Source organism: Sardina pilchardus, chromosome 24 (genome assembly GCF_963854185.1).
Source record: "Sardina pilchardus chromosome 24, fSarPil1.1, whole genome shotgun sequence".
In the NCBI taxonomy this organism is placed as follows: domain Eukaryota; kingdom Metazoa; phylum Chordata; class Actinopteri; order Clupeiformes; family Clupeidae; genus Sardina; species Sardina pilchardus.
In genome coordinates, this window is record NC_085017.1 from 24,297,537 (window position 1) to 24,321,504 (window position 23,968).

Genomic DNA, 23,968 nt, shown 5'->3' on the forward strand with positions numbered 1-23,968 from the left:
GATCACACAAAATATGCAAAGTGGTGGGTTATTTCATGGGTTTTATTTCAGACAGCAGCAGCATCATTTTGACGAACAAATGAAATATAAAATATTTAAGACATGATGCTATGCAATTACATTTAATGTAAACCCCTATAACAGCTCTGATTATCTTAATCTGCATTCATCATCATATATGCTTTATGCAATTAAAGTTTGTGTTTGAACAACACAGTGAGACTGTCCAAAAAAGAGTGCAGGAGGAGTGATCAGTAGAGTACATGTACATGGGCTGATGATGAGTGATTACTTCAAGAGCGCATCTGGTTTGCAGTCAGTTATCATGAATGCAAATTACATTCTACATTGCTGATGTTTATTTAACCATTAAATTAAAATAAACAAAATCATATGTTAAATGTCAAAAAAAAAAGGAAGAGCAAAGCCCTTTCTATATACACCTCACAGGCATCAGTTGCATTTCACAATGGTCTGTTCACCGATAAATCTTCTGGCATGTGACAAGATACTCTGGGTATGCCTGTGTATCATTAAAGATGACAAACAGTGTTGGTGACGTGGATTTATCAGCCACACTATCATATCTCAGGGGAATGGCTGAGCTCTCCTTCAGTGGTGCAGTTTTCATTTCATGTTTCCCCACAGTGTACTCTCCTGTCAGGACTTTTGCCATAAATATGAACTTGTGTCCATCAGCATTGGGAGGAGAGTATGTGTCCGAGACAGACAGTGCAGAGTTAACGGCAAAGTAGACCCCCTGTCCATACACAGTAGCTGTGGGGAAAAAAACATTATGTTACCCTTCGGCAATAGATGGATAAATCATACTTTCATGGAAGTGTTTAAAATGTTGATTAGGAATTACTCAAACTTCTCTGTGTGTTCTGTGTATATCGAATATAAATATGCATTTAATCAAAGGATTCAAAGAGGACTATCAGATGAAATGGACATGACAACAGCCATCACACACACACCGTTTTTCCCGCAGAAGCTTCTGTTGAAGCCGTGGACACAGATCTCCTTCACGCTGATCTCACTGGTGCCATGGAAGAGTGTGCGCTCCACCTGAGGGTCCGTGGAGGTCTGCAGCATGCTGGCTTTCTTCAGCTTGTACTGGTTGTACAGCAGTGAGTTCATCAGCTTCTCCACCTGCAAGATGGCTTGTGTTAGATCACTGAGCTCTAGTTTAAAGACACCCGTGAAGTTATAATTATGTGCAGCTTTAAAGCCTTCACATCATTAGTCACTTTTTTTGCTTTTTCACACATCTTTCCATCTGTATTAGGCTTAGATGTAGCTCACTGATCTAGTTCTATATTCTAGTTGAATACCAACACCTATGCAGCAAAGAACAGGACTTAAAGCAGTGCCTGAAGCGATCAGAAATGTTTGAAGCCGATATATGGTCATGGTCATAATTACGGTTATTGTATTTAACAGACACTTTTGTCCAAAGCGACTCACAGAATATGAACATTAATATCCTGGCCCACGCCTGAAACAAGTCATAGTGCCAGAGAATTTGAAGCCTTAGACATCACAGAATTGCCTGCAAATTGTATGAAAACCCTCCAAAAAAGTGTTGCATTTCAGTGAGATCATATGACAGAGCCTTACTTTAATGATCTTGATTTTGTTGTGGAATTCCTGGATGCTTTCATAGAACTCTCTCACCACGTCCTGGAACTCGTCCGAGCTCTCGTCCACCCGGGCCACATCGGGCAGGCTGGACAAGAGGCTGAACTCTTCCTCTGTTTGAAGCAGAAGACAGACATCGATATTAGCGCATAATGTGAGTTGCACATTAAAGAGCTACAGCTCTTACAGCTAATGGATGTTGTTGTTAAACATGCGTCCGCGTTCTCCTTACCGGGAACAACCACAGCGAGGTCTGCCGAGCTGAGTAACTGCCTGGCAACGGTCAGGGATTTCCCGGACGCCACATTTATCTCCTGCATCTTCTCAAAGTCAATGACGTGAGGCTGATGGTCAAGCAGAATATCAATTTTCCTCTGTCTCATCTTCCAAGCATTTTCTAGGTAAACAATGGCCTCGGGAGGATAGGGGGTAGCTGCTGCCACCAACCCTGGTTCGTGCCACACCCACTGCACCGTCTTCAGGATCTCTGCGTCTGACGTCACGTTGCACATCCTCTTCACAAAGTCCCTCACAGTTGGCACGGCTTCGGCGACAAAATCCTTGAAACCGGAGATGATCGCCGAGGTTCCTTCCACGCGGATGTCCACGGCGTGCTTCCTCCTGATGAGGTCCAGGCACCTCTGGTGGTGGGCGGTCATGTTCTTCAGGTTCCTGCTCTCCACCTTCTCCTCGCACTGCCTCAGGCCTACCTTCTTCCCCAGGGCAATGTCGGTGCGGATCAGGTCGTGGGTGTAAGTGGCGAACACAAAGATCTCTGCCACGTTAGCGGCCCGTATGGCATCCTGCAGGGACAGCTCCATGGCCTGTTTCAGCTGAGACTCCTCGCTGGCTGGGCCAACGGCACCAGCGGCGGAAAAGTCCCGCAGGGAGAGCTCGAGAACTTTCTGCAGCTCGTCCTCTTCGTCGTCCTCTGGAGCAGACCTCTTGGCGCTGCTCTCCATGGAGTACTGGATGGCGAGGGACATCCGCGCGTTCTCGTCCAGGTTGGAGGCGTCCATGGCTTCCAGGGACATCTGCGTGGCCAGGCCCAGCTCAGCGTCCTGGGGCACCAGAGGCGACGGTTCGGGCCCAGTCAGAGGACTGGCCTGTGGGCTCGCCTCAGTCTGCATGGCTGAAGCATCTGTGCCATCACTGGCTGCTCCTCCACTGGCTGTGTATAGATCCTCTTCAGACGACATGTGTTGCGAGGTTAGGCTAGTACGTCCGTCAGATGGACTGACATCAATGGCAGACAAAAGCTGCTTTGCCTCTTCTATGCGAGCTGGGTGATATGAACAGACAAATCAAGGGAGATTAAGATTCTTGACATAATGATGATGAATGCATTTCAAATGTACTCAAGAACATCTCCTAACACCTACATCTATCCATTCCTTGATCAGCAACAAGAGCTTTTGGTGTAGAACTGGAAGCCGAAGCATCACCATTTCTCTGGAAGTTTTCCTGGGCCATGATTTTCCAACCAGACGCGAAGATGTCCTAATAATAGAATATATTTACACATGAGTTCACAAATCCGAATTCACTAGAAAAATAAACATTGCATCGACTCAATCCCCGAAATACCATCAACACAGCAAGTATATCAATCAATGCCATCTTGTGTTTATATTTGTCTATAATCAACCAAGTATTAATACTATTGATGAAACAACATTATCACACAATACAAGCAAATTAACGTAACAGTAAAGTAACAGTTCAGAAGACAAATAATGACACATGATATATTCATATCATATGGTACAGCATATTCACCTCCTCCTCCAGTGGCTCCCAGTGGACCTTGTCCATGCTGACGTACACCTGGAACTTGGCCTGCAGCTCCGCCAGGATGCTGGAGCCCTCGTGCTCCACCAGGAAGCGGGCCACACCGGGCTGGCGCACCGTGATGGTTTTGGTACAGATGGATTCCACCACGGCACGCAGAACCTCCTCGGCCATCTGGCACTCTCCTGCCTTACCACTGATCTAAGAACAACAAGGGGATAAGAGGACATGAACACAACATTTTGGAGTAATTTTAATTAAATGCAATTCTAAAGTAATATTTGTATTGATAAGAAAACAAAAAGCATACAGTTAATCCATCTCCTGTTTCCAAAGGGAACAAGGTGACCTGGTCCATATCAGCCAGAAGCTGCTCACAGTGGATCTGCAAATACTTCAGCCTGCCTGGCTCCATGGAGATCACCGTCTCCCTTTGGATAGGTGTGCTAAGGAACTGGATGATTTTGGTTTGTGCCTCATCCTCCATGCCTTTCAGGATTGTCACAGTGATTTTCGCCCCTCCGTCTGCCACTCTGGCTGAACAGAAGCTGAGGGTCTGGAGGAAGGTGGACCATTCTTGGCAGTAGAGGTTGCATTCATAGTCTCTCTGTACTGGTATACTGAATTCGGAGATCAGAGACTTGATCAACTGGCAAGACCCGTTGGCCATACTTAATGATAGGGATGTTACAGACACCACGCCGTCCGTCACAGTGTAAGTCGACAGCAGTCTCTGATCTTTCAGTGTCTGAAGGAGCCTGGCTTTGACATCCTCTCTAGCCAAAAAATCTGCCTTGTGCGGCTCGAGGGGCAAAGGACACTGAGCAATGCCGCCTAGAAACTCCAAGACTGCGCTCTTGAGCTTGTCCACGCCGAGCTGGTCAGGCGCAGATATCGACACTCCATCTTTAGTGATGCTCAGTTTAGAGCTGGAGTGCGCTGTTTGGAGCTCCTCCAGCCTACAGCTCTTCTCCAAAAGAGACAGTTTGACTGGGTCAGAGACAGCGATGCTGCTGCTCACAGGCCCAGCGCTCAGCCTTGGAGCTGGCTTGGGTTTGGTGCTGGCTGCTGCTGCTGCTGCTGCAGGGGACATTGCTGCTGTTGGAGCTGGTGCTGCTGCTTTGCTTCCAGGGCTTACTCCTTGGGCCTTGCTGGGACTGGGAGGTTCTGGTGTGGTTGGGGATCTGCTGGCCAGGCTGGCTGGGATCGTCTGCTGCTGAGTGAACTGTGCATTGGCAACAACCAGAGGAGTCGCTTGTGCACCTGGGCTCACTGGGTGTCTAGGGGGCACTATGGTAACCGGCGATGGATCGATCTCCATGGGAACAGAATTAGAGGTTCCGTTAGATAGGACAATGTTCTCTGGCAGAAGAACTGTGAAATAAGGCTTCACAATCCATGTTGAATTGTCCAACATGTGCGTCTTTGTTACAACTTTGTCCACCGCTGTTAAAAAAAAAACACACATAAACACATATTCAGAAGACTCCTACAATCCAAACCAGACAACAGTATACACATCAAATTGACCCCTCGAAACAATTCTACACTCAAAACTCAAAATATTTTTAAGATCACACAATCAAAGTATGGCCATCTGTCTTACATTCAAAGTCCTTGAAGGAGACTCTGGCGACGCCCTCTGCCACCATTTCGACATTGGTCACCTCCTCACCTCCACCACGACTGCTCTCAAAATACAAGTTCAGCATTTCCTCTGAGGTGCTTGGGTGCAGGTTCTCCACCAAGATGGAGTCAGTGCGTTCCAGCCTCTCTAGGCAGAGCTTGGCTCCCTCCAGAGGTCTCTTAGAGACTTTGGCACAGACGCTCTGAAAATCTGGAATTTGACAGTCGGAGAAAAGACAATTGCAACAGTGTCAGATCACAGTAGTTCACATCGCATTCAGCTCTTGTGAGGCACTGGAAAAAGGCATTCTGTAATACTGTGAGCTCATTTAAAAAAAATACCATGGTTGTGTTCTAGGCTGCATAGAATATGACTCCCATTTGAACATATAACAACTCTCATTTTTGACTAATTTTGGCGTTTGGTGCATTTTGACTAATGTAACGGAAGACCATGATGATCCATGTCTATTACAGTCATTGCAATTGGTGCAAAATGGTTTAACCTTCTGAGAAGGGTTGGAGAAACTGGATTACGACCAAGTTCTTCCCTGGTGACGGAAAGAGCTTGTATTCGTCAGTCTCGACTCCAACGACATTCTCCACGTAGAGTTCCACCAGCTCTGTGTTGGTACGAGGGTCTAAGCCACGCAGTAGGAACCTTTGAGGATCGCTGGGGGCTTTACGTTGAACTTTCAAGGTGGTCCCACTAAGGATGTGGGAGGCTTTGGAGAAAACTCTTGCAGCATCTGTTGAAAAATCAAAAAGATATTAAAAAAAAAACCCCAGCTACCAACAAAAAAATACAACAAAAACAACTTCCAGCAGAAACTAACATGCTATATCAAGACTAAAGAGCATGACAGCAAAGATGAAAATGCATCATTCAAGAAATCTTTCAACAGCAATTCTGTAATTAGCTTAACTTTGATTATAGCTAGTAATAAAAACTGGTTACCACCTACCATTAGCATTTTGAAATACTACTGTGGCCTTTCCTCCCTGTCTGTCCACAGACGTGAGAGGACCTCCCCCGGACCGTTTGTTCTCAAAGTACAGTGATAACAAATCGTCATCGATTGATGCAGGAACGTTGAGCACCTCTAAGGTTCTTTCCTCCAGGATATCATCTCCCATTCTGATAAACAAGAAGGAAGAAGTGAAAAATGAGGTAGGTAGACCTGGATTTGCAGCAACGGGCTACAAAAAAAGCTGAGAGTAGTTTTATCGCAAAAGACACAAAAAAGACACAAAAGCTGTCACTCTGTTGAACACTCAGAAATAGCTTTACACCAAACAAAGTGATTCAACCTGTTCTGCTCATCTACTTCATAACATGTGCACTTCAATCTTACAGTTACAATATTGTATACATCATCATTGCATTGTACTGCGTCTTGCCTGTGCCTGTTGGGGGTGTCCACGACCATGGTATACCTTGACAGGGACAACAGTCATACTCCCCCTCCGGACAATTGTATTACCCTATCCCACCCATAGCATCTATTTATTTGTAAGTACACATAGAGTAGGCTATTTATTCCTTTATTACATAGCTTACTGCCCTTATTCTTATTTATTTTTTTTACTGTTTTTTAAGTTATTGTTGAGTATTGTAGGCCTACTTGAGTGCAAAGATTAACCAGAGTCAAGTTCCTTAATTGTTTGTTCACGCAAACCTGGCCAATAAAGCTGATTCTGACATGTTGAGAATGTCTCGGTTGCAACAGCCTGATCACGGTTTTTCCAGTGAATATCACACTTCACGCGAATTGTGATTGGTGTAAGGGTGTATTTTACAATAGCCTATTGTCGTAAAATTGCCTAATCGACCCGCTAGACATGTATGGCACTTCATAATATGAATATTGAGTTACACACCAATGAAATACATCACCAAAAACAACCCATTTCGTCGTCGAACACTCAAGGAACTCTGTTGAAACTAACCATTTTCACGAACGAAATGCAACTTAATTACAACCAAATACTTGTGGTAGCCTGTGTTCGACTTCATAACATACTAATATTATTTAGTCATATCTTGCCACCGACTACCAGCCAGCCATGTTAGCTTGCTTGCTAACATAATCAGGAAAGGAAACCGAAAGCTGCACACAAGCCAGCAAGATTGCATGGATATCTAGAAACTCAAACAATAACACGATGTTTTGCCAACCTCTTGGTTTAAAACGTAGAAGTGTGTTCTGCAGTCTTTCAATATGAACTGTTTTCGTCTATTTAGTAATTTAGTGAACTCACTTGAGTTTAGCAGACTTCGTTCAGATCATGACGACTGGTGTTTTCCATAGCTGTGTTGCATGTCTTACTTCCTGGTTCCTGCTGCAACAGCCAGGCAAGTGCAAGGTTCAATCCCTGGTTCAATCCAATCACATTCTCTGGTTCAACCCGTTCAACCAGAGAGGGTTGCGGAGCGTCAGTAATGAATCTTTAAAACTGACCTAGACTGACTAAATGTGGATGAATGAATATTAAGCAATATTTACAATATTGATGACGTTATCTGAGCAGATTAAACCATTAGCATCTCTTTTAGCATGTTAACATCCTACTCCCTGTGCCTTTTCCTAGTCGACAACTAGTCAGCATTCAGATTGCAGATTATGTTCGACAGTGGCATAGACGCTTTCAGATTACTGCCCTTTGTACTGCCCTTCATAGATTTGGCCTGTTTGTCCCGTTTTGTGTTAAAATGTGAATATTGCTTGCAAAGCACATACCTGCAATGAATCTGAAAGAAAGGTAGGGATACCATGTTTGCCATGTCTGTAAAAATGTATGCCCTCATAATTTGTAAAAAATCAACATACATAGGCTACTCTACTAAACTAACCATAGGCTACTATTTATTTAATGTCCAGTTGTGCCAGTAAGTGACAGAGCAAACTGTAACCTCTGACAGATTTTACCATTCCAATCTGTTGAAGTTGGGTGTGTGCAATCCTATTGCCTATGATAAATGTTGGAAATTGACAACTGGAACTTAGAATGGAGGTGTATCCTACCTTTCAGTGAGTCTGTCCAAGATACAACAGAGAGGCAACAACGTGAAACAACTTGACAGGTTATTTCTGAGAGCTGGTTTCATCAGAAAACATAGGTGTCTGTGTGAAAGTTCTTCTGAACTCTCAAAAGATATAAGAAACATTTTCCAGACATCTAGGAAATGTAGGCTACTTATTTTCAGCCACATGGATGTGTGCATGTGCAATAATTGATGAACAGTATCAGAGAGCTCTGCGGCCCTTTTCAAAATTTCTCAAATTTGACAATTTGGCACCATTTTCATTTTGGTACACTAGATGGCAGTAGCTAGCTACACGACGATTGGCCAAATCTAAATGGACATAGCTGCGCATGCGTTTAACTTCAACATATGTTTTCCCTCTTTCCCATGCTCTGAACAAGCAGATAGGTCGGTAATGCTGTGCTCGCAAGAAGATCGAGAAAAAGTCAGCACAATGGCAAGTTTAAGACGGATTTGTAGAGTGTTTTTGAGCTATGCAATTAGTTGATGGGTAAACACTGACCTGATGTCTGATATTCAAGCGTCTCAACTCCGATGACTAAAACAGGCAACGTTGAGTGAATGAAACAGGAAGCAGGCCTAACGTCCCACGTGGGTTAAGAGACCGAAGTTCTGAAAGGTATGCTAACGTACAAACTTGTTAATTATTCAGACTAATTAGCGAGAGTTGATTTGGAAATGAAACATATCTTTTAAGATGGTAAAGTAGTAAGTGTACTGTTGGTGGTTCCCTGCACTGCAGGCTGTTCAGCGAGGCTTTGCCTTGGTAGCTCTGATCTTTCCTGTAGTGTCTGCTATCTGAGGTGGCTTGAGGCCTTACCTTCTTTACTTCACGGCAAGGTTATAGAAACCTAGCATGCAGCTGTGTCCTCATCTTCAATGTGTTTTAATCTGAGATCATTTTCCTTTTTGAAAACAGATGGATGAGCTCTTCAGTATCCCTGTGCCATTGCATCAAATCTTGATGTCGAAAGGCTGGAAAGAACGTTGCTCTGGCTGAGGCATGCAGTGGTAAGATCAATTTGTTCTATTGATAAAATCAGCCTAATTTGACCCCAGGGATTGAACCGGTTGAATCACTTTGTTTGGTGTAAGGGTGGTTCAACAGAATGACCGCTTGGGGGAAGAAGCTGTCTTTTGCAATACATTTTTGTGTCTTTTTTGTGTGTGTCTCTCTTGTGTCTTTAGCTTTTTTGTAGAGCATTGCTGCAAATCTAGGTCTACCTACCTCATTTTTTCATTTTTTCAAATTTGGGGGATAGCTTGTTTGAGCAAAATAGACATCCCATTGGGTTTTCTGCAGGCTGTTCAGCGAGGCTTTGCCTGTAGTGGCTCTGATCTTTCCTGTAATGTCTGCTAGAGAGACCTGAGGTGGTTTGAGGCCCTGCTGTATCTCATCCATGGCAAGGTTATAGAAACCTCAGACATTCAATGTGTATGGCTAACCTGACGTGGCTCAGATTTGTGTTCCATTTGTTGTCATGCATGTCAAGTAGTATATATCTGTTGATCTAAAAAAAAAAAAAACTGTTTTTATAGGTAGGTGCATTTCATGGACGATATGGACAGCATCAGGGTGAAATTGGTTGTCCATAGCAGCTAATAACCAAAGAGGACAGTGATGTGCCACACCCGCATGGGATTCAACAAGCCATGGTAAGGATGCCTGTCACTTATGACTTTAAATGTGCGTTGGTTTTCTGCAGGCCGTTCAGCGAGGCTTTGCCTGTCGTGGCTCTGCTCTTTCCTGTAGTGTCTGCTAGAGAGACCTGAGTTGGTTTGAGGCCTTGCTGTGTCTCATCCATGGCAAGGTTATATAAACCTCAGACATTCAATGTGCTTGGCTAAACTTCATGTGACTTGGGTGATTATTTGTCATCCATTAAATTTCAGTTGACATGGGTTTATTGCTTTAGTGCCTGGAGTATTTATTAATCTGAACAATATATTATTTTTGTACAGATGGTTGAACTACTTGGAGGGCATCCAGAGAAACGGGGTGAAAAATGAATAGTCTACAGCTGCTAAAGACCAAAGACAAGATGTCTCACCAGCATGCAAATCAACAAACAACCGTAAGGATGACTTTCACTTCTGACTAAACCTTGCGTTTTCTGCAGGCTGTTCAGCGAGGCTTTGCCTGAGGTGGCTCTGACCTTTCCTGTAATGTCTGCTAGAGAGACCTGAGGTGGTTTGAGGCCCTGCTATATCTCGTCCTTAGCAAGGTTATAGAAACCTCAGACATTTAATTAATATCATCTACAAAGCTATCTTAATAAAATGATGGCTGGCACATATGTATATAATGTATATTGAATCCTCTAGAAGTCAATATGACTAGGTTATGTAGTAATGACTGACTGGTACTATAAGGTCACAGATTGCTGAGCATGGAAAAGCTGTTAACAGTTGTTTTACTTTTCAGGGGTGAGCCTGGTGATGTCCTGGACCAAAGAAATAAATATCTTGCAATACAATAAAGAATTGTCCAAGAAATGCCTTTGTAATTATTTGAAATTTGTGTTGAAGTCTGGGCGCTGTGCAGAGATGGGGATCCGTAAAGTTGAACTAAAGTACAGTTCATTCATTACTTAGGGATTCTCACATCAGAACTGTCAGATGATCCTCTTTGTGGCCTCACAACTAATGCTGTTTTCTTCTTGTACGCCTTTGGTGTGTGTGTGTGCAAATAAACCATTAATGGAAAAATAAAGGCCAATTAGCAAATATTTTTTAATAATAGTTGGAAATTAAATCTATTAAATATGGTTTCCTTTTGCTCTGTAGTCTTCCATCCACTCTGATGAATTGGTTCATGTTTTCCGTTCCATGAAACATAGGCTATTATTGCCGGTGTTTAGCTATCAAACTCTCAAGTCAATCAGAATGTAATATACCTCTGGCGCTAGTTCCACATGTACCGAAGGGAAAGGGCTGGAATAGAAATTGGTGTTTTGGGCTACTGGTTTGAGGGGGAGGATTAGTCCCTCTGACTTATTTCCATGGTCTTTGATCTTGTAGACAATATAGATGCCCAAAACAATTTAACATGTTGATCAAAAGGCTTTTCATACTTTAAGAAACAAAATAATGTGAGTTAAGAATGCATCTTTATTTGGGGGAATAACATCAAAAATACCTGCACATTATGCTTTTAACCAGTTAGATTTCCCCATGATTTGTTTATTACAATGTGATATATCTGTAATGCAGAAGACTGAATTACAGTCCAGAAACAATATAAACTATTCTGTGAAAACAGTAACTTTGAAACATGACAGTACCATTTAAATTAGACTATTTAGTGTTAAAGTAATGTTAACATAATTAAACCATGCCATTAAAGCCAAATACAATACCTAAATGTACGTACATACATACAGCACATTTTAAGGTCTAGATAGAAAGAGCTTATGAAAACTGTTATATCACCAAATATCCCTGATTCTAATAGACCCATTCCTATAATTTCTGCACACAAAATGTCCTTTGTTTCTAAACAGTGACAATAAAAATAAGTCATAGTCTCAACAATAACAATGTTATGTAGGACTACATCTTCACCTTGCTGAAAGAAAACATGCTGTCAAAGGAATAATTAATAAATTCTACAAGTAATGATATTATAATATGAGATTCACAAGTGACATTTATTTGATGGCTGTGGTACATACTTGCAAAGCATGGTGTATGTTCAAAACACATTCCGTTTGTTTACAAATCATACAACACACTATACTTGTCAACAATGTTTTGGCCAAATAACTATACAACTAGCCTCACATTCAAGTGTGATCTGATTTTGTTAGAACCTGGAGACCATACTTGATTAGACTACTTCACCCACAACATTTCTTCAAATCTCCATGCAGGAAAAATAAGAACACAATAATTTCACATTCCATGTATGGCCAGTCAATTGAACATGGAACACAGTTAGGACTGACTGAACCAAAGTCCAAATCATAAATCATTGTTGAAGTTCTTGTGGACTGCTGAATGTCTCATAAACATTAGCTGCAAATTTCTTCACCTGGTCAATCAACAGGAGGTCCTGGACAAAATGACTGGGTATTTCACTACATATTGAATGAATCTGTCCGTTGACAATGGGGATGATTTTGGCAAGTGGAAGACGTTCAAGTGAGAGATTTCCAGATACTTCTAGAGATGTGGCACATCCCTGTGGCAGGTGAAAGAACTCTGCCATGTTATCAAGGAAGCGACTGAACCCTCTGCGCAGACAAGTGTTGAGTACCATGTTGAAGTCAGGGGTCTCCAACATGTCTCTAGTTTCATTCAGCAGCTTCAGAGTCAGGTCATCATTCCCATTCGAACCACACACCTGAGCCTCAAGTGTATTCTCCTCGTCTGGCATCAAATACCAGGAGAGAGGCTTGTGTGATGCTGTTCCGAAGCCCTCCTCTACACGTTGTCTGATGCTCTCTAGTTGCTGGTCCAACTCCTGCAGTGACAGGTTCTGCTTCAGAGACATGCCTCCCATCACATCTTGTACTGCTTTTTTCACTACAGTCATCAACTCATTCAGCCCATCTCCAAGAAGATGCTGAATACTGGACAAGTACTGTTGTTGAACTTCAGGTGGTGCAAATGGGACCGTTCCAGTTTTATTCACGGAGTTATCCAAGTACAGGTAACCACCAATGATGTTGAGCTGAACTCGTAGTAGAACAACCAACATGCACGTACTGTACACAGCTACTACACTCCTGGCAAAACTGATTATTTTCAGGTCCTCCCAGATTTCAAACTTGTTAGCTGGCCTCGTCTTCAGCAACGACGTAAGGCTCTCTGAATCTAAGCGGATAATAATGGCTTCTTTTAGAGATGGCAGCATAGACAGAACAGTCATGTTGCATGTCCTCTGGTTACTCTCAAAGTGATACTGCCGTCTGGCTTGAGTAATGTATTCTGTAGCCTCTTTTTCCTGAAATTCCTGCAACTTTCTTTGGGCATATTTACTCAGTAGGTATCCTCCTCCAACGAGCACTCCGGTGAAGAGGAACTTCTTTTTGTGACGCTTGAGGAAACTCCACGGAGACAGCATAATGTTATTCCAAATCTCAGATTCAAGGAAGAGGGTGGTAGATTTCCATTAGCGTTAATTGTTGTAAAGTTTTTTAAGATTGTAAGTCTACTAGCGCCTTGTATGTCGCGTGGCCTCCTGGTAGTTCCTGGTTCATTCAGATTTGACTCTTGTCAGTCGCCGTCTGATGTCACTGGAACATAACGTTAGGTCATCATTTTGCGACGGAATTTAGAAATGGCGGTCGAGATAGGAGAACGATGGAAACAAGAACTCCCTAATCACGATATCTTCAGTATATTACAAGACAAATTTAGTTCGGAATATCAGGCAAATAAAAGATCTAAAAATCTCACATTCTGTGTAGATAGAGATTTCTTTATTTGGGATGATGCAGATTGTGTCTTCTACGCAACAAACCTGGGGGAGCTGAACGTCGAAGAGGGGCTGAACAGCTCAAAGCACCAAGTAACTTACTTTATGTTCTCAGTTTAGTTTACTCAACGTTTTTCTTACTTATCTGGTCAGCGTCATACACGTGCAGTAATGTAATTGACTATCTATGACTGATCGTTTTATCTGGACCTAGCCAGTTAAATAGAGCTTGAAATGCACATCCTTCATTCTTCATTTTCACTGGTTAATGAAATGTTTACTGACAGTGAGTAATTGCACCTGGTGATATTATGATGAGGTGAAAATGAGGAGACTAATGTTCTATGTGTACTTTTGCAGACTCTGCTTTGTATCAACCCTCCTATGTTTGAAGTGTGTGAAGTGCTGCTGAGTCCCACGCAATCCCACGTAGCCCTCGTAGGTCAACGGGGCATCACGGTCCTCGAACTGCCCCAACGCTGGGGTAAGAAATCCGAATTTGAGGGTGGACGAATCAAAATCAACTGCAAGTAAGTTTAAAAAAAAAAAAAAAAAAAAAAAAAAAACCTGCGCTGTGCTTTGTCTTGTCATAGTCACTGGACAGTGCTTTCAACCAAATGGAACTTAAGTGACCACTGATTCCTTTAATATTTGGTTCAAAGTCTTCTTTGACTTGGGTGAATCTTTTGGTATTTACCTCATCTCTATGTCTTTATAGCGATTTCACCTATAACAGACAAATTTGTGAAGGACGTTCCTGCTTTTAGATTCAACTCTGTTTAGATTGTGCTGTTCAGTGTTTCTCCTTGATGATGAGGAACTGGCCCTGATGAAAGACTTGTGTTTTGTGTGATAGGACCATCCCTGTGGCAGAGCGTCTGTTCACCAGTTCAGTGTCAGTCACGCTGCGGCAGGCTGTGTGGTACCCCAGTGAAGCAGAGGAGCCACACCTGGTGCTGCTGACCTCCGACAACACAATCAGGTGAGTGACAACAAGTGTAACCCTGCTCTCTATGGTGGTCTGTGTGTTGCACCGTTCTGCAAGGCATGTAGGGCTGCATGATTGGGGTAATTGCAATCTTTTTCTGACAGATATTGCAATTGAGATTGGATTTTCAGTATACTTTTTGAAAGTCAGTCTGTAGTTCAATAATCCCAATTTCACTTTTACATTGAGCCACCACTGATAGGTTTAATTATTTCGTTTGAAAATCGATTGTTCAGCCCGCATTGGACATATTTCTGTTGCTGATCAGCTAGTTGCATCTGATGAAAGCAAAGAAGACATTAACTTTCAATGCTATTCACTAGTCTGATAGAAATGATTGGACCCTGGGCTAAGCTTTGGTAAGCATAGCATGGTTTTAATAGCATTTTTACTCTGCAGGTTCTACAGCCTTAAAGAACCTCAGAACCCAGCCAAAGTTCTGTCGGTGGCACAGGCAGAGGATGACAGCCGGACACAGACACGAGGGTAAGCTCAGTGTCCAGTCAAGTGTATGTTGACATCATTGCCATCAAGTCTTTGCGCCTTGCTTGTTGCACCAGAGCTCTTATTTGATTTTCTTTTAACAAACCCTTTGATGCCAGTTATGTCAAAGTCTGTTTTCTTACGTCCAGGCGTTCCTACGCAGCCTCTTTGGGTGAGATCGCCGTGGCTTTTGACTTTGGGTCACGGTCCGATGCTTCCCGCCTCCTGACCAGCCAGCGTCTCAGAGACGAGGCGATAGTTTATCCCCTCTACATCCTCTATGAGAACGGAGAGACCTTTCTCAGCTACGTCTCCCTAGCTCACAGGTATGGCAGATGATCAAGAAAAGCTGTTTGCGAAATATGGTTTATTTTTCTCTCTTTATGTCATGATGTTTTAATAGTGAGTATAATAGTTATAATAGTGAGTCTAGGAATTATTTTCTACAACTCTGCTGCCTGTGTCTAACTGAAAGTTGTGCCATTTACAGATTAAATAAGTATAATTGTACAAAGAAAGCATAGTGAAGTCATAATGTGATAGAGGCAGTGACAAAAGTATGTTTCAAGGTATGCTATTATAAAAAAAAACCTTGTTTTAAGTTGATAATGAGACACATTTCTTTAACAATAAGATTAAAGCATGGAAGACAATTCAGTATGATGCAACCTGCATAAATAAGTATCATTGGCAGTCCTTGTACAGTATTATGTGATGGCAGCAATGCATTGGCCTAATCTCCTCCTTTAGTGTGGGTTGCCTGGGAAAGATCCTCGGCCCTCTTCCTATGATTCCCGCTGCGGAGGATAACTACGGCTACGATGCCTGTGCATTGCTCTGTTTACCCTCTACGCCCGGCATCCTGGTCATCGCCACGGAAACGGGTACACTGTACCACTGCATCGTGCTGGAAAGTGATGAAGACGAAGATGGTGGTGTGAGTACTCCCGATGTTTGTGCACATGTTGCTCGTGATTATGTAAGCCTCCCATCATCAGTTAGTTTATGGTCATGTATATACAGTATTAACACCACTACCTATAGTGCAACTTCATGTTTAACTGGCCTGATATCCTTAGACCAGGACCCTCTTATTAAAGCATACATACTTTACTGTAAAATAAGTGTGTGCTTGTAATATAATTGGGTGTATTGGCTGTAAAGAGATGTAAATATAACTTTATAAATATGTGACCCTACAAAGCGAAACCAGTCGCTTCGGTAAAATTTTGAAAATTAAGTTATTGTGCTCACATGAACGGCCATACACTAAGCTTTCCAACGATATGTATATTATCGAGGGTATTACACAAACTATCGCTAAGATAACCGCATCCAAAGTTGACAAGGTTCTCCTGTCACGATATTCCAGAAAAGGAGAAATCACCTTTTATAAGCGGCGTGGACAACGTTAATGACTGCAAATGTGTTGAATCTTCGCCGGGTTTAACAGTCAAAACGTATGTTTTTCCGTGAATTGAGTTCACGATATGAAACTGTAGACTGTACAGTATACTGTCGAATTATGCGAAAACGTGAAATTCAACATTTTCTCAAAATAACGCCGTGCGCAAAGCGACTGATTTCGCTTTGAAGGGTCACATATGTATATATGATATAAATGATATTCTGAATGTCTGAATGCAGTAGAGCAGTATTTATTTGTGACGTGTGTGTATGTGTTCCAGCTTGTGGAGAGGTGGTCCAGGGGCTCTGAGGTGGTGCCCTCTCTGTACGTGTTTGAGTGCGTGGAGCTGGAGCTGACCCTCAAACTGGCCCCCACAGAGGACGAGGAGGTGGTCGAGTCGGACTTCACCTGCCCAATCAGATTGCACAGAGGTTCGGGAAAGTCACTCCTCCTCACACTGTCATAGTCACTTTGTCACTTCATAGTCACTAGCACAAATCTGTCAAATATGATGCATGATAAGAAATTGGTCTGACATGAGGCATGGCATATCGGTGGTGGTTAGTGAGGTGCCCCCTGCACTTTGAAGCGCTTTGAGTATCTCGAAAAAGCGTTATATAAATGTAACGTGTTGTGCTCTCTCTGACACCTAAATAACATTGTGTCAGTAAAATATATGATCTGCATTGGTGCTTAATAAACACACTCACAGGTATCAATCATGTGTCTGTACAGATCCCCTGTGCCAGTACAGGTACCACTGCACGCATGAGGCAGGTGTGCACAGTGTGGGCCTGACGTGGTTCAGCAAGCTGCGCAAGTTCCTCCAGTCAGGTGAGTGCCATCAGCTGGCCCCGAGGCTGATGTTTGTGTAAAGATCAGTGAGCAGAACATGTGTTTGTCTAGTCTCTAAAATCTGTAAAAAAATGACTTGTGTCAGTCAGTAGAGTCACGACCGCTCCATTTCTAATCCAAGTCTTTTAGCAGAAGTGATTCTTTAAATAATGACTTTTAAATGCATGCAGTATTTTATATACTCGTTTGCCATGACGCAGTATTGATCTTTTCTGCTCAGATGAAGAGGACAAGGACAGCCTCCAGGAGTTTGCAGCAGAGCAGAGATGTGTGGTGGAGCACATTCTGTGCACTAAGCCTCTTAACAACAGGTAGTCTTGAAACACATTTACATCAGCGTCAGCCTCCCATGGACAGTAGGCACACATTCTCAGTTTGCACAGAAATATTAGATATCCAGAATAAAAGGGCCAGAATTTAATAAAAGTGAGCTAGAAGCAGTAATCTCAGGTGCTTATAAATCATGGCACTATCTTACATTTGATTTGGCATTGGTACAGTTAAAAAAAGGACAATAAAAATGGGAATTTGTTCTCCTGACTCCTATCTAACTATAAACTATTTAACCTGAACATCTTGACCTGACACATTTGTAATAATGTATACGATTAAATGTTAACAGCACTGTCTACTGTTTTACAGTCTGCTAAGTATTATTTGTTGTATGTTGTCTGCTCTCTGTACTTATGACGTTTATCCTTCGTGTTATGTATATCTACGTGTTATGTATGTCTACCAAGACAAATTCTTCTCAACTTGTTGACATGGCAATGCATTTATTGAATCTTAAATCTTGAATATTGATTAAAAGCCTTGATTTGTAATCTTGCGTTCTGCTTGTATCCTAGTTTCCCGTCTCCAGTGCGGGGTTTCTGGATTGTGTCGGACCTCTCTCTGGATGCCTGCATGATCTGCATCACCAGCTCCTATGATTGCCTACTGCTCCCTCTGCTGTACGTAACACCAAAGTGCATATGAATATGACTTGTACTGGATAGACTCTGTTCAGTGCACTGACTGTTCTTTGCATAGACTGCACTGTGTACATCACTCTATACATAGGCATTTGTAGCAAGCAAGCCTAGGTAAAATGGAAGTAAATAAGATGCATGGTACAAATATGACAAACGTTTATTTTCAGTAGTTCAGTAGTTCACACTTTCAAAGCCATTTGGAGGTTGTTTTTCTCTCTGTCCATTTTTTCCATCTCTTCTCTCATTTGCTCTCTCTCTCTCTCTCTCTCTCTCTCTCTCTCACTCTCACTCTCTCTCTCGTGCCTTTCTTAGTTTCACCATCTCTCGTATGTGAACTTTTATGTGAATTTGGTCCCATATGCCATGGCCATTGAACTGCAGCCTGAGTGTGATTGTTCTTGTCTGTGCATTTCAGGAGTGCCATTCGTCCCGCCTCACCCGCTCTGCTGTGCTCCCAGTCAGAGGCGGGGCCTGTGGGCTCTCCTCTGCGTGGATTGGGCGACGACTCACTGGAGCAGCACATTCGCACAATTCTGGCGCGCAGCTCAGCCAATCCGCTAGCACTTAGGTAGGCAGCCCGCCACGCTCACGTCTAATTTTCTGTGAGCTTAATACAAGCAGCTGTTTATTTACTAGCAGATTTCCTCCATGGAATTGTATTACAAAACTAACAACACACACCTTTCCTCAAACAGATATCTTTGTGACCAAATTGCCTTCATGTAGTAACTGTATCAGGCCCTCAGGAGACTCTATGAATGTGTTCTTCTATAGGTGCCCCCATAGACATATATACATGGGTGCCCCCCTGTTGTCCTTACTTACCAAAAATGTTTATGTTTTCCATGTGTCCTCCCTCAGGACGGGGGCGAGAGGCGATTCATCTTTGACCCCCGAGTGCCTGCAGCTGCTCAGCAGAGCCACGCAGGTGTTCCGGGAGGAGTACATCCTGAAGCAGAACCTGGCCCGCGAGGAGATGCAGAGGAGGTAAGGCAGGAATGAACGATCTCAGATGTACATGAGGTAAGGCAGGACTGAACGATCTCAGATGCAGAGGAGCTAAGGCAGGACTGAGCGATCGCAGATGCAGAGGAAGTAAGGCAGGACTGCGTGATCTCAGATGCAGAGGAGCTAAGGCAGGACTGAGCGATCTCAGATGCAGAGGAAGTAAGGCAGGACTGAGTGATCTCAGATGCAGAGGAGCTAAGGCAGGACTGAGCGATCTCAGATGCAGAGGAGGTAAGGCAGGACTGAGCGATCTCAGATGCAGATGAAGATAAGGCAGGACTCAACGATCTCAGATGCAGATGAAGAGTAGGTAAGGCAGGACAGGACTGAGCAATCTCAGATGCAGAGGAGATAAGGCAGGATTGAACGATCTCAGATGCAGAGGAGGTAAGGCAGGACTGAACCATCTCGGGCACTGAGGTCTAAATTCAGATGTGGGCAGGGCTGGACTATGTAAAGTCAGCCTGGGTAACACCACAGCCCCAACACTGCACTGACTGCACTATAGAGTCATTTCTTCTTGACACAAAGCCACTCAAAGTCTATGGGCAGGACTCGGTGAAATCAAAACCACGTGGTTGTAGCCTATTTGTTTATTGAAAATGTCATAATCGTGCTATACTGATGAGCTGATCACAGTGTGTAGTTGACAACAGCTCTGATCTGCATAAATGCCTGAATATTGGTTCCATTTGTTTCAACCGAGTTGACCAAAACTGGAAGTGGTTGCAATATTTAGAATTAGAGTGTGAGCCCATGGGGCTTTTCTTCAGCTTTTTGGGGAAGTATGGGACTTTTTCACTAGTTAGGAGCTTTCCCTACTTAGTCTGAAGAGTTAACGTCATTAAACCACACACCACTAGACCCCTGGTGGTGTGTGTCATTAGAATTTACCAGTACACTGACTATGAATGAATTGCATTGGACATGTCTGAACATGTTTTGGTGACAGCATTCATGAACTGGAAATTGTATGTTTTGTAATTTCTTCATGCTCACAAATGTCCAGATGACGTTTGACTGTGCACTACACTATCACAGTCATGGTTGCAACTGGTTATGGATTAAAAGCTCCCTTTTTTTTAAAGCTAAATGCACAGATCCTCCTTCTGTCTCACCCATTTCTTGATGCTTGTTCCAGGGTGAAGCTCTTGACGGCTCAGAAGAACAAGCAGCTAGAGGACTTGGCCCTGTGCAGGGAGGACAGGTACAGTAGAGCATCGTATCTTATTACTGATACAGCAGGAGTTCAAATTCAGCATCCTTCCTGATTACTTTGGGAGAGTCCTATCAAATTACCAGTGGAGCATCCTACCAGTTTACAGATGGAGGATCCTGACTCCTGATACATCATGAGTCCAAATTGAACGTCTTACTTGTTTACAATAATTTCCAATTTATTGTGTATAAGCCGCAGGACAGTGCTTTGTGTTTTAGTTAAAACAAACAAAAACATATTAATACCATATTAACTGCCTCCGTATATTAAGCTCATAGCTGAAGAAATTTTGCAAAATCACTGTATAACCCGCGGCTAATAGTTGGGAAATTACGGTACTGGTGTTGCATGCTACTCTGATCACCGGTGAAGCATCCTACCCAATCACATCATACCTGCCTATTGATACATCTCACATTCCAATTGAGCATCCAACCTGATTTGTGATACAGTATGCTAATCAGATTACTGGAGCATCCTACCTGGTTATGAGTAGACCACTTGGTCCTTGACTACAGAAACATCAGGGGTTCAAATGTAGCATCCCACCTGATACCTGCTGGAGCATTTTACCTGATCAGGGTTTGAAACGATAGATAGATGATGTTTTTCAATGAGTCTACCTCTAGAAGCTCATGATGTATAGTTGTGATGATTGGTATGGTTAGGTACACAACTCCTATAGAGCAATATGGTAGATAGTTTTTAGATTATTGACTGTTTTGTCTTAATTTGACTTTTGGAATTTGGTGTCCTTGATTTGCACTTAGAAATTAAGACATAGAATAATCATCCCTCAGTGGAGTATTTATCATTATGTTTTTGGGGTTTTTTGTTCCTAGGAAAAGTCTTTGTGAAACTGCAGAGCGCTTAGCTGATAAGTACGAGGATGCCAAATACCGGCAGGATGCCATCATGAAAAGGTACCGCACGCAACAGCACACAAAGAACCACAAGGTCCTCACTTTCTGAGTCTGGCCTTGGCCACTTCTGTGTGAAAATGAAATATGTGGTTCTGTGACAAAAAGCATAGAGGAATTGAGTGAAATTCTGCATTATAGAGAAGCAAGTAGTGCCCTTTTAGAGTACATTTCATATATGAAGTCAATGCGGAACATTATATAATGTAAGGCTAAAGGACATGGTAGTTCAGTGATTCCTTTAGGATAGAGAGACAAAGTTACATACATTAATTTAGGTCATTTTACTCTCTCTTTGTCTGTCTGACTGTCTGTCTCTCTCTGTGTGTGTGTGTGTGTGTGTGTGTGTGTGTGTGTGTGTGTGTGTGTGTGTGTGTGTGTGTGTGTGTGTGTGTGTGTGTGTGTGTGTGTGTGTGTGTGTGTGTGTGTGTGTGTGTTCACAGAGTAAAGCGTATCATGAGCTGCCAGCGCAGTCAGCTTCCGGTGATGTCCAACAGCGAGAAGGACATGAAGAAGGAGCTGCAGACCATCAGTGACCAGCTGCATCACCTTTGCAATGGCATCAAACAGGTAACGACATGCACCAGCTCATGCACACTGGAGCAGACATTTACATTCTATTTAGTTTGTGCTGTCTGCTGTACTGTACGAAGTCATAGTCACATGATATGTACTAAACAATTGCGTAAGTACCTTTTGTTCCCTCCCAGGAATCTTTAGCCTGCTAAGTTTTTGAGACACTGCATGTCAAAGTTTGCATTCCAATTAACAAAACGTGGCGTACTGATCCACAGTCCAAAAATGCATACAGGTTGCGAAACAAAAAAAAAGCATGCAGCATAATGTCAACGAATAGGAAAGAATATGTTAGTAACTCAGTTTATACAACAATGGCATGTAGCACTGAGGGAAGGCATTGCATTGCTAATGTGTGTGTTTGGGATGTGGCTGCAGGTAAACATGAAGAAGGAGTACCAGATGAAGCAGATCAGTAAGGTCAATTCTCCCGCCAGACCCAGCATAGCACTGAACGTCCAGCAGAGGAAATATGTTCAGGGGGTTCTCAAAGAACAGTAAGTGCCGTTTTTACCATATTGCTTGGCAAATCATGCAGAATGACACATCAGTATGTACTATAATACTGTTATCTATTGCTTGTTATTTTAGTTTTATATTTCATATTTTGAATATATGAAACAACTTTAGCTTTGGCAGTTATTCTTGTGTTGCAGCTGTAGTGATGTTAAGGACATGAAAGTGATTGAGGAACTGTTCAGTAATATACAGCAGGGGGGCGCTGTGGCGCAACAGGCTACAGCGCTCGTGGCATGTACAGGTCTGAATGCCCACGTTGACCCAGGTTTGAGTCCAACCTGCGGTCATTTCCCAGTCCTACCCCATCTCTCTCTCCCACTTGCTTCTTGTCTCTCTCTACTGTCCCATGAATAAAGGCAAAAAGCCCCCCAAAAAATATATTTCTAAAAAAGAAATTACGCATCTTTACTTGACTATTTCTTTGACTGTATTTGTATAGGGATGTACAGATATTGTGAGACATTAGATTAAAGACGCAAAACAAGAACTGCTCACAGTAATAGTTAAGATGCAGCTGTAGTGATGTCGAGGTCTTGAAAGTGATTTGAAAGTGGTGTCGGCTCGTGTTGTTATTTGTTATTTATGTTATGTATGTTATACGTTATGTTTTTTTTTTGCCAAAGAATATTTTCTCTATCTTGAACACTGTCTTTTTTTTCTTGAATGTGTTTGTACAGGGGTGGACAGATTGCAGATATGATGAAACAGATAAAGGAACTGAAGAACCATGTCAATTTTTGAATACAGGGAAGAAAGCAAACTGTTTATTTTTTGGTTTTAACCAAGCCAGCACTATAACAACGTGGCTCGTATCATGACCAGACTTTGAAGAAGACGGAGCACTCCATCATATTTGTTACAACTGGACGCACACATTGGCCCAATCAAGAAAGACACACATATTTTCCCCAAGCAGATCTTGTAGACCTCCGTAGATTTTTTTCACAGTTTGTACAGATTTGTGTATTGTATAGCTGGAGATATTCGGTATGGTGTTTTTACCCGTGTTATTTCTCATTCAAGAGAAAAACACAGTGAACAAAAAATAAAGAGCTCATTACTACAAAGATATGTCTCATCGTTTCCATTCTACAGCATTCAGACAGGCAGTGTTGTCAAGTTATTCAATAACTTGGTGTAATCTTATAATATCAATTTTATATCATGAGCAAAATTGTAAATATTAACATTAATGAGTCAGTCAGCTCAGAGCTCACTGACTTGATAGCCCATCATAAATCAGTGCACATGTCACTGCGTTGCCTTTTTCAGCTTCTTATTGGTATAATAAGTCGCTTTGGATAAAAAGTGTCTGCTAAATGAATATGTCAGATGAATGGCATAAGACTTAATGGCAGTTTGTTACATTTTGTGGATTCAGAAATACTGAGTTGGCAAACTGCCGGCAGAAAGATGTACAACTTCAATCTACTGATTGCAGTGCATGTGTGTCACCCGGTCTCACCCAGTTGAAAATGTAATTGAA

General features: G+C 42.5%; 3 protein-coding genes, 1 long non-coding RNA gene and 3 other non-coding genes across 7 annotated transcripts in view; 5 read left to right on the plus strand and 2 right to left on the minus strand.

Annotated features, from left to right (window-relative positions):
• Nucleotides 1-32: 32 nt before the first annotated feature.
• parp10 (poly(ADP-ribose) polymerase family member 10) overlaps nucleotides 33-23,968 on the minus strand; it is a 124,635-nt gene continuing 100,699 nt past the window's right edge. The window contains exons 2-12 of the mRNA XM_062529097.1: nucleotides 7,324-7,359; nucleotides 6,027-6,199; nucleotides 5,568-5,810; nucleotides 5,042-5,272; nucleotides 3,746-4,881; nucleotides 3,424-3,636; nucleotides 3,027-3,144; nucleotides 1,877-2,926; nucleotides 1,624-1,757; nucleotides 981-1,155; nucleotides 33-777 (exon numbers count right to left, since the gene is read on the minus strand). Of these exons, the coding sequence (XP_062385081.1) occupies nucleotides 479-777; nucleotides 981-1,155; nucleotides 1,624-1,757; nucleotides 1,877-2,926; nucleotides 3,027-3,144; nucleotides 3,424-3,636; nucleotides 3,746-4,881; nucleotides 5,042-5,272; nucleotides 5,568-5,810; nucleotides 6,027-6,198 (3,771 nt within the window). The 5' untranslated portion in view covers nucleotide 6,199; nucleotides 7,324-7,359 and the 3' untranslated portion in view covers nucleotides 33-478. The remainder of the gene's footprint in view (nucleotides 778-980; nucleotides 1,156-1,623; nucleotides 1,758-1,876; nucleotides 2,927-3,026; nucleotides 3,145-3,423; nucleotides 3,637-3,745; nucleotides 4,882-5,041; nucleotides 5,273-5,567; nucleotides 5,811-6,026; nucleotides 6,200-7,323; nucleotides 7,360-23,968) is intronic.
• LOC134072433 (uncharacterized) lies at nucleotides 8,479-10,755 on the plus strand. Its single transcript, XR_009937161.1, has 5 exons — nucleotides 8,479-8,729; nucleotides 9,030-9,121; nucleotides 9,650-9,766; nucleotides 10,073-10,185; nucleotides 10,536-10,755. It is a non-coding gene; the product is annotated as an uncharacterized LOC134072433 (long non-coding RNA).
• Nucleotides 9,408-9,540, plus strand: LOC134073273 (small nucleolar RNA SNORA9). The gene has a single exon (XR_009937269.1). It is a non-coding gene; the product is annotated as a small nucleolar RNA SNORA9 (small nucleolar RNA).
• LOC134073271 (small nucleolar RNA SNORA9) lies at nucleotides 9,811-9,943 on the plus strand. Its single transcript, XR_009937267.1, has one exon. It is a non-coding gene; the product is annotated as a small nucleolar RNA SNORA9 (small nucleolar RNA).
• LOC134073274 (small nucleolar RNA SNORA9) lies at nucleotides 10,225-10,357 on the plus strand. Its single transcript, XR_009937270.1, has one exon. It is a non-coding gene; the product is annotated as a small nucleolar RNA SNORA9 (small nucleolar RNA).
• Nucleotides 11,213-13,319, minus strand: pex3 (peroxisomal biogenesis factor 3). Its single transcript, XM_062529116.1, has one exon. It carries the CDS (start codon nucleotides 13,176-13,178, stop codon nucleotides 12,081-12,083), a length of 1,098 nt encoding a protein of 365 aa, XP_062385100.1. The 5' UTR covers nucleotides 13,179-13,319; the 3' UTR covers nucleotides 11,213-12,080.
• LOC134072417 (nucleoporin 88-like) lies at nucleotides 13,363-23,549 on the plus strand. Its single transcript, XM_062529103.1, has 17 exons — nucleotides 13,363-13,625; nucleotides 13,893-14,062; nucleotides 14,389-14,514; nucleotides 14,920-15,006; nucleotides 15,153-15,329; nucleotides 15,754-15,940; nucleotides 16,692-16,842; nucleotides 17,147-17,245; nucleotides 17,487-17,577; nucleotides 18,115-18,219; nucleotides 18,656-18,808; nucleotides 19,102-19,227; nucleotides 20,390-20,455; nucleotides 21,310-21,390; nucleotides 21,831-21,957; nucleotides 22,342-22,460; nucleotides 23,160-23,549. The coding sequence occupies exons 1-17, from the start codon at nucleotides 13,395-13,397 to the stop codon at nucleotides 23,221-23,223; spliced, it is 2,160 nt and encodes a 719-aa protein (XP_062385087.1). The 5' UTR covers nucleotides 13,363-13,394; the 3' UTR covers nucleotides 23,224-23,549.

Excerpts from the sequence above, each read along its gene's own strand:
- pex3 (XM_062529116.1), bottom strand. The coding sequence starts at position 13,178 with ATGCTGTCTCCGTGGAGTTTCCTCAAGCGTCACAAAAAGAAGTTCCTC.
- LOC134072417 (XM_062529103.1), top strand. The coding sequence starts at position 13,395 with ATGGCGGTCGAGATAGGAGAACGATGGAAACAAGAACTCCCTAATCAC. Across the intron at positions 17,246-17,486 it reads GCGCAAGTTCCTCCAGTCAG|ATGAAGAGGACAAGGACAGC; the intron begins GTGAGTGCCATC and ends TTTTCTGCTCAG. Across the intron at positions 21,958-22,341 it reads TTTGCAATGGCATCAAACAG|GTAAACATGAAGAAGGAGTA; the intron begins GTAACGACATGC and ends ATGTGGCTGCAG.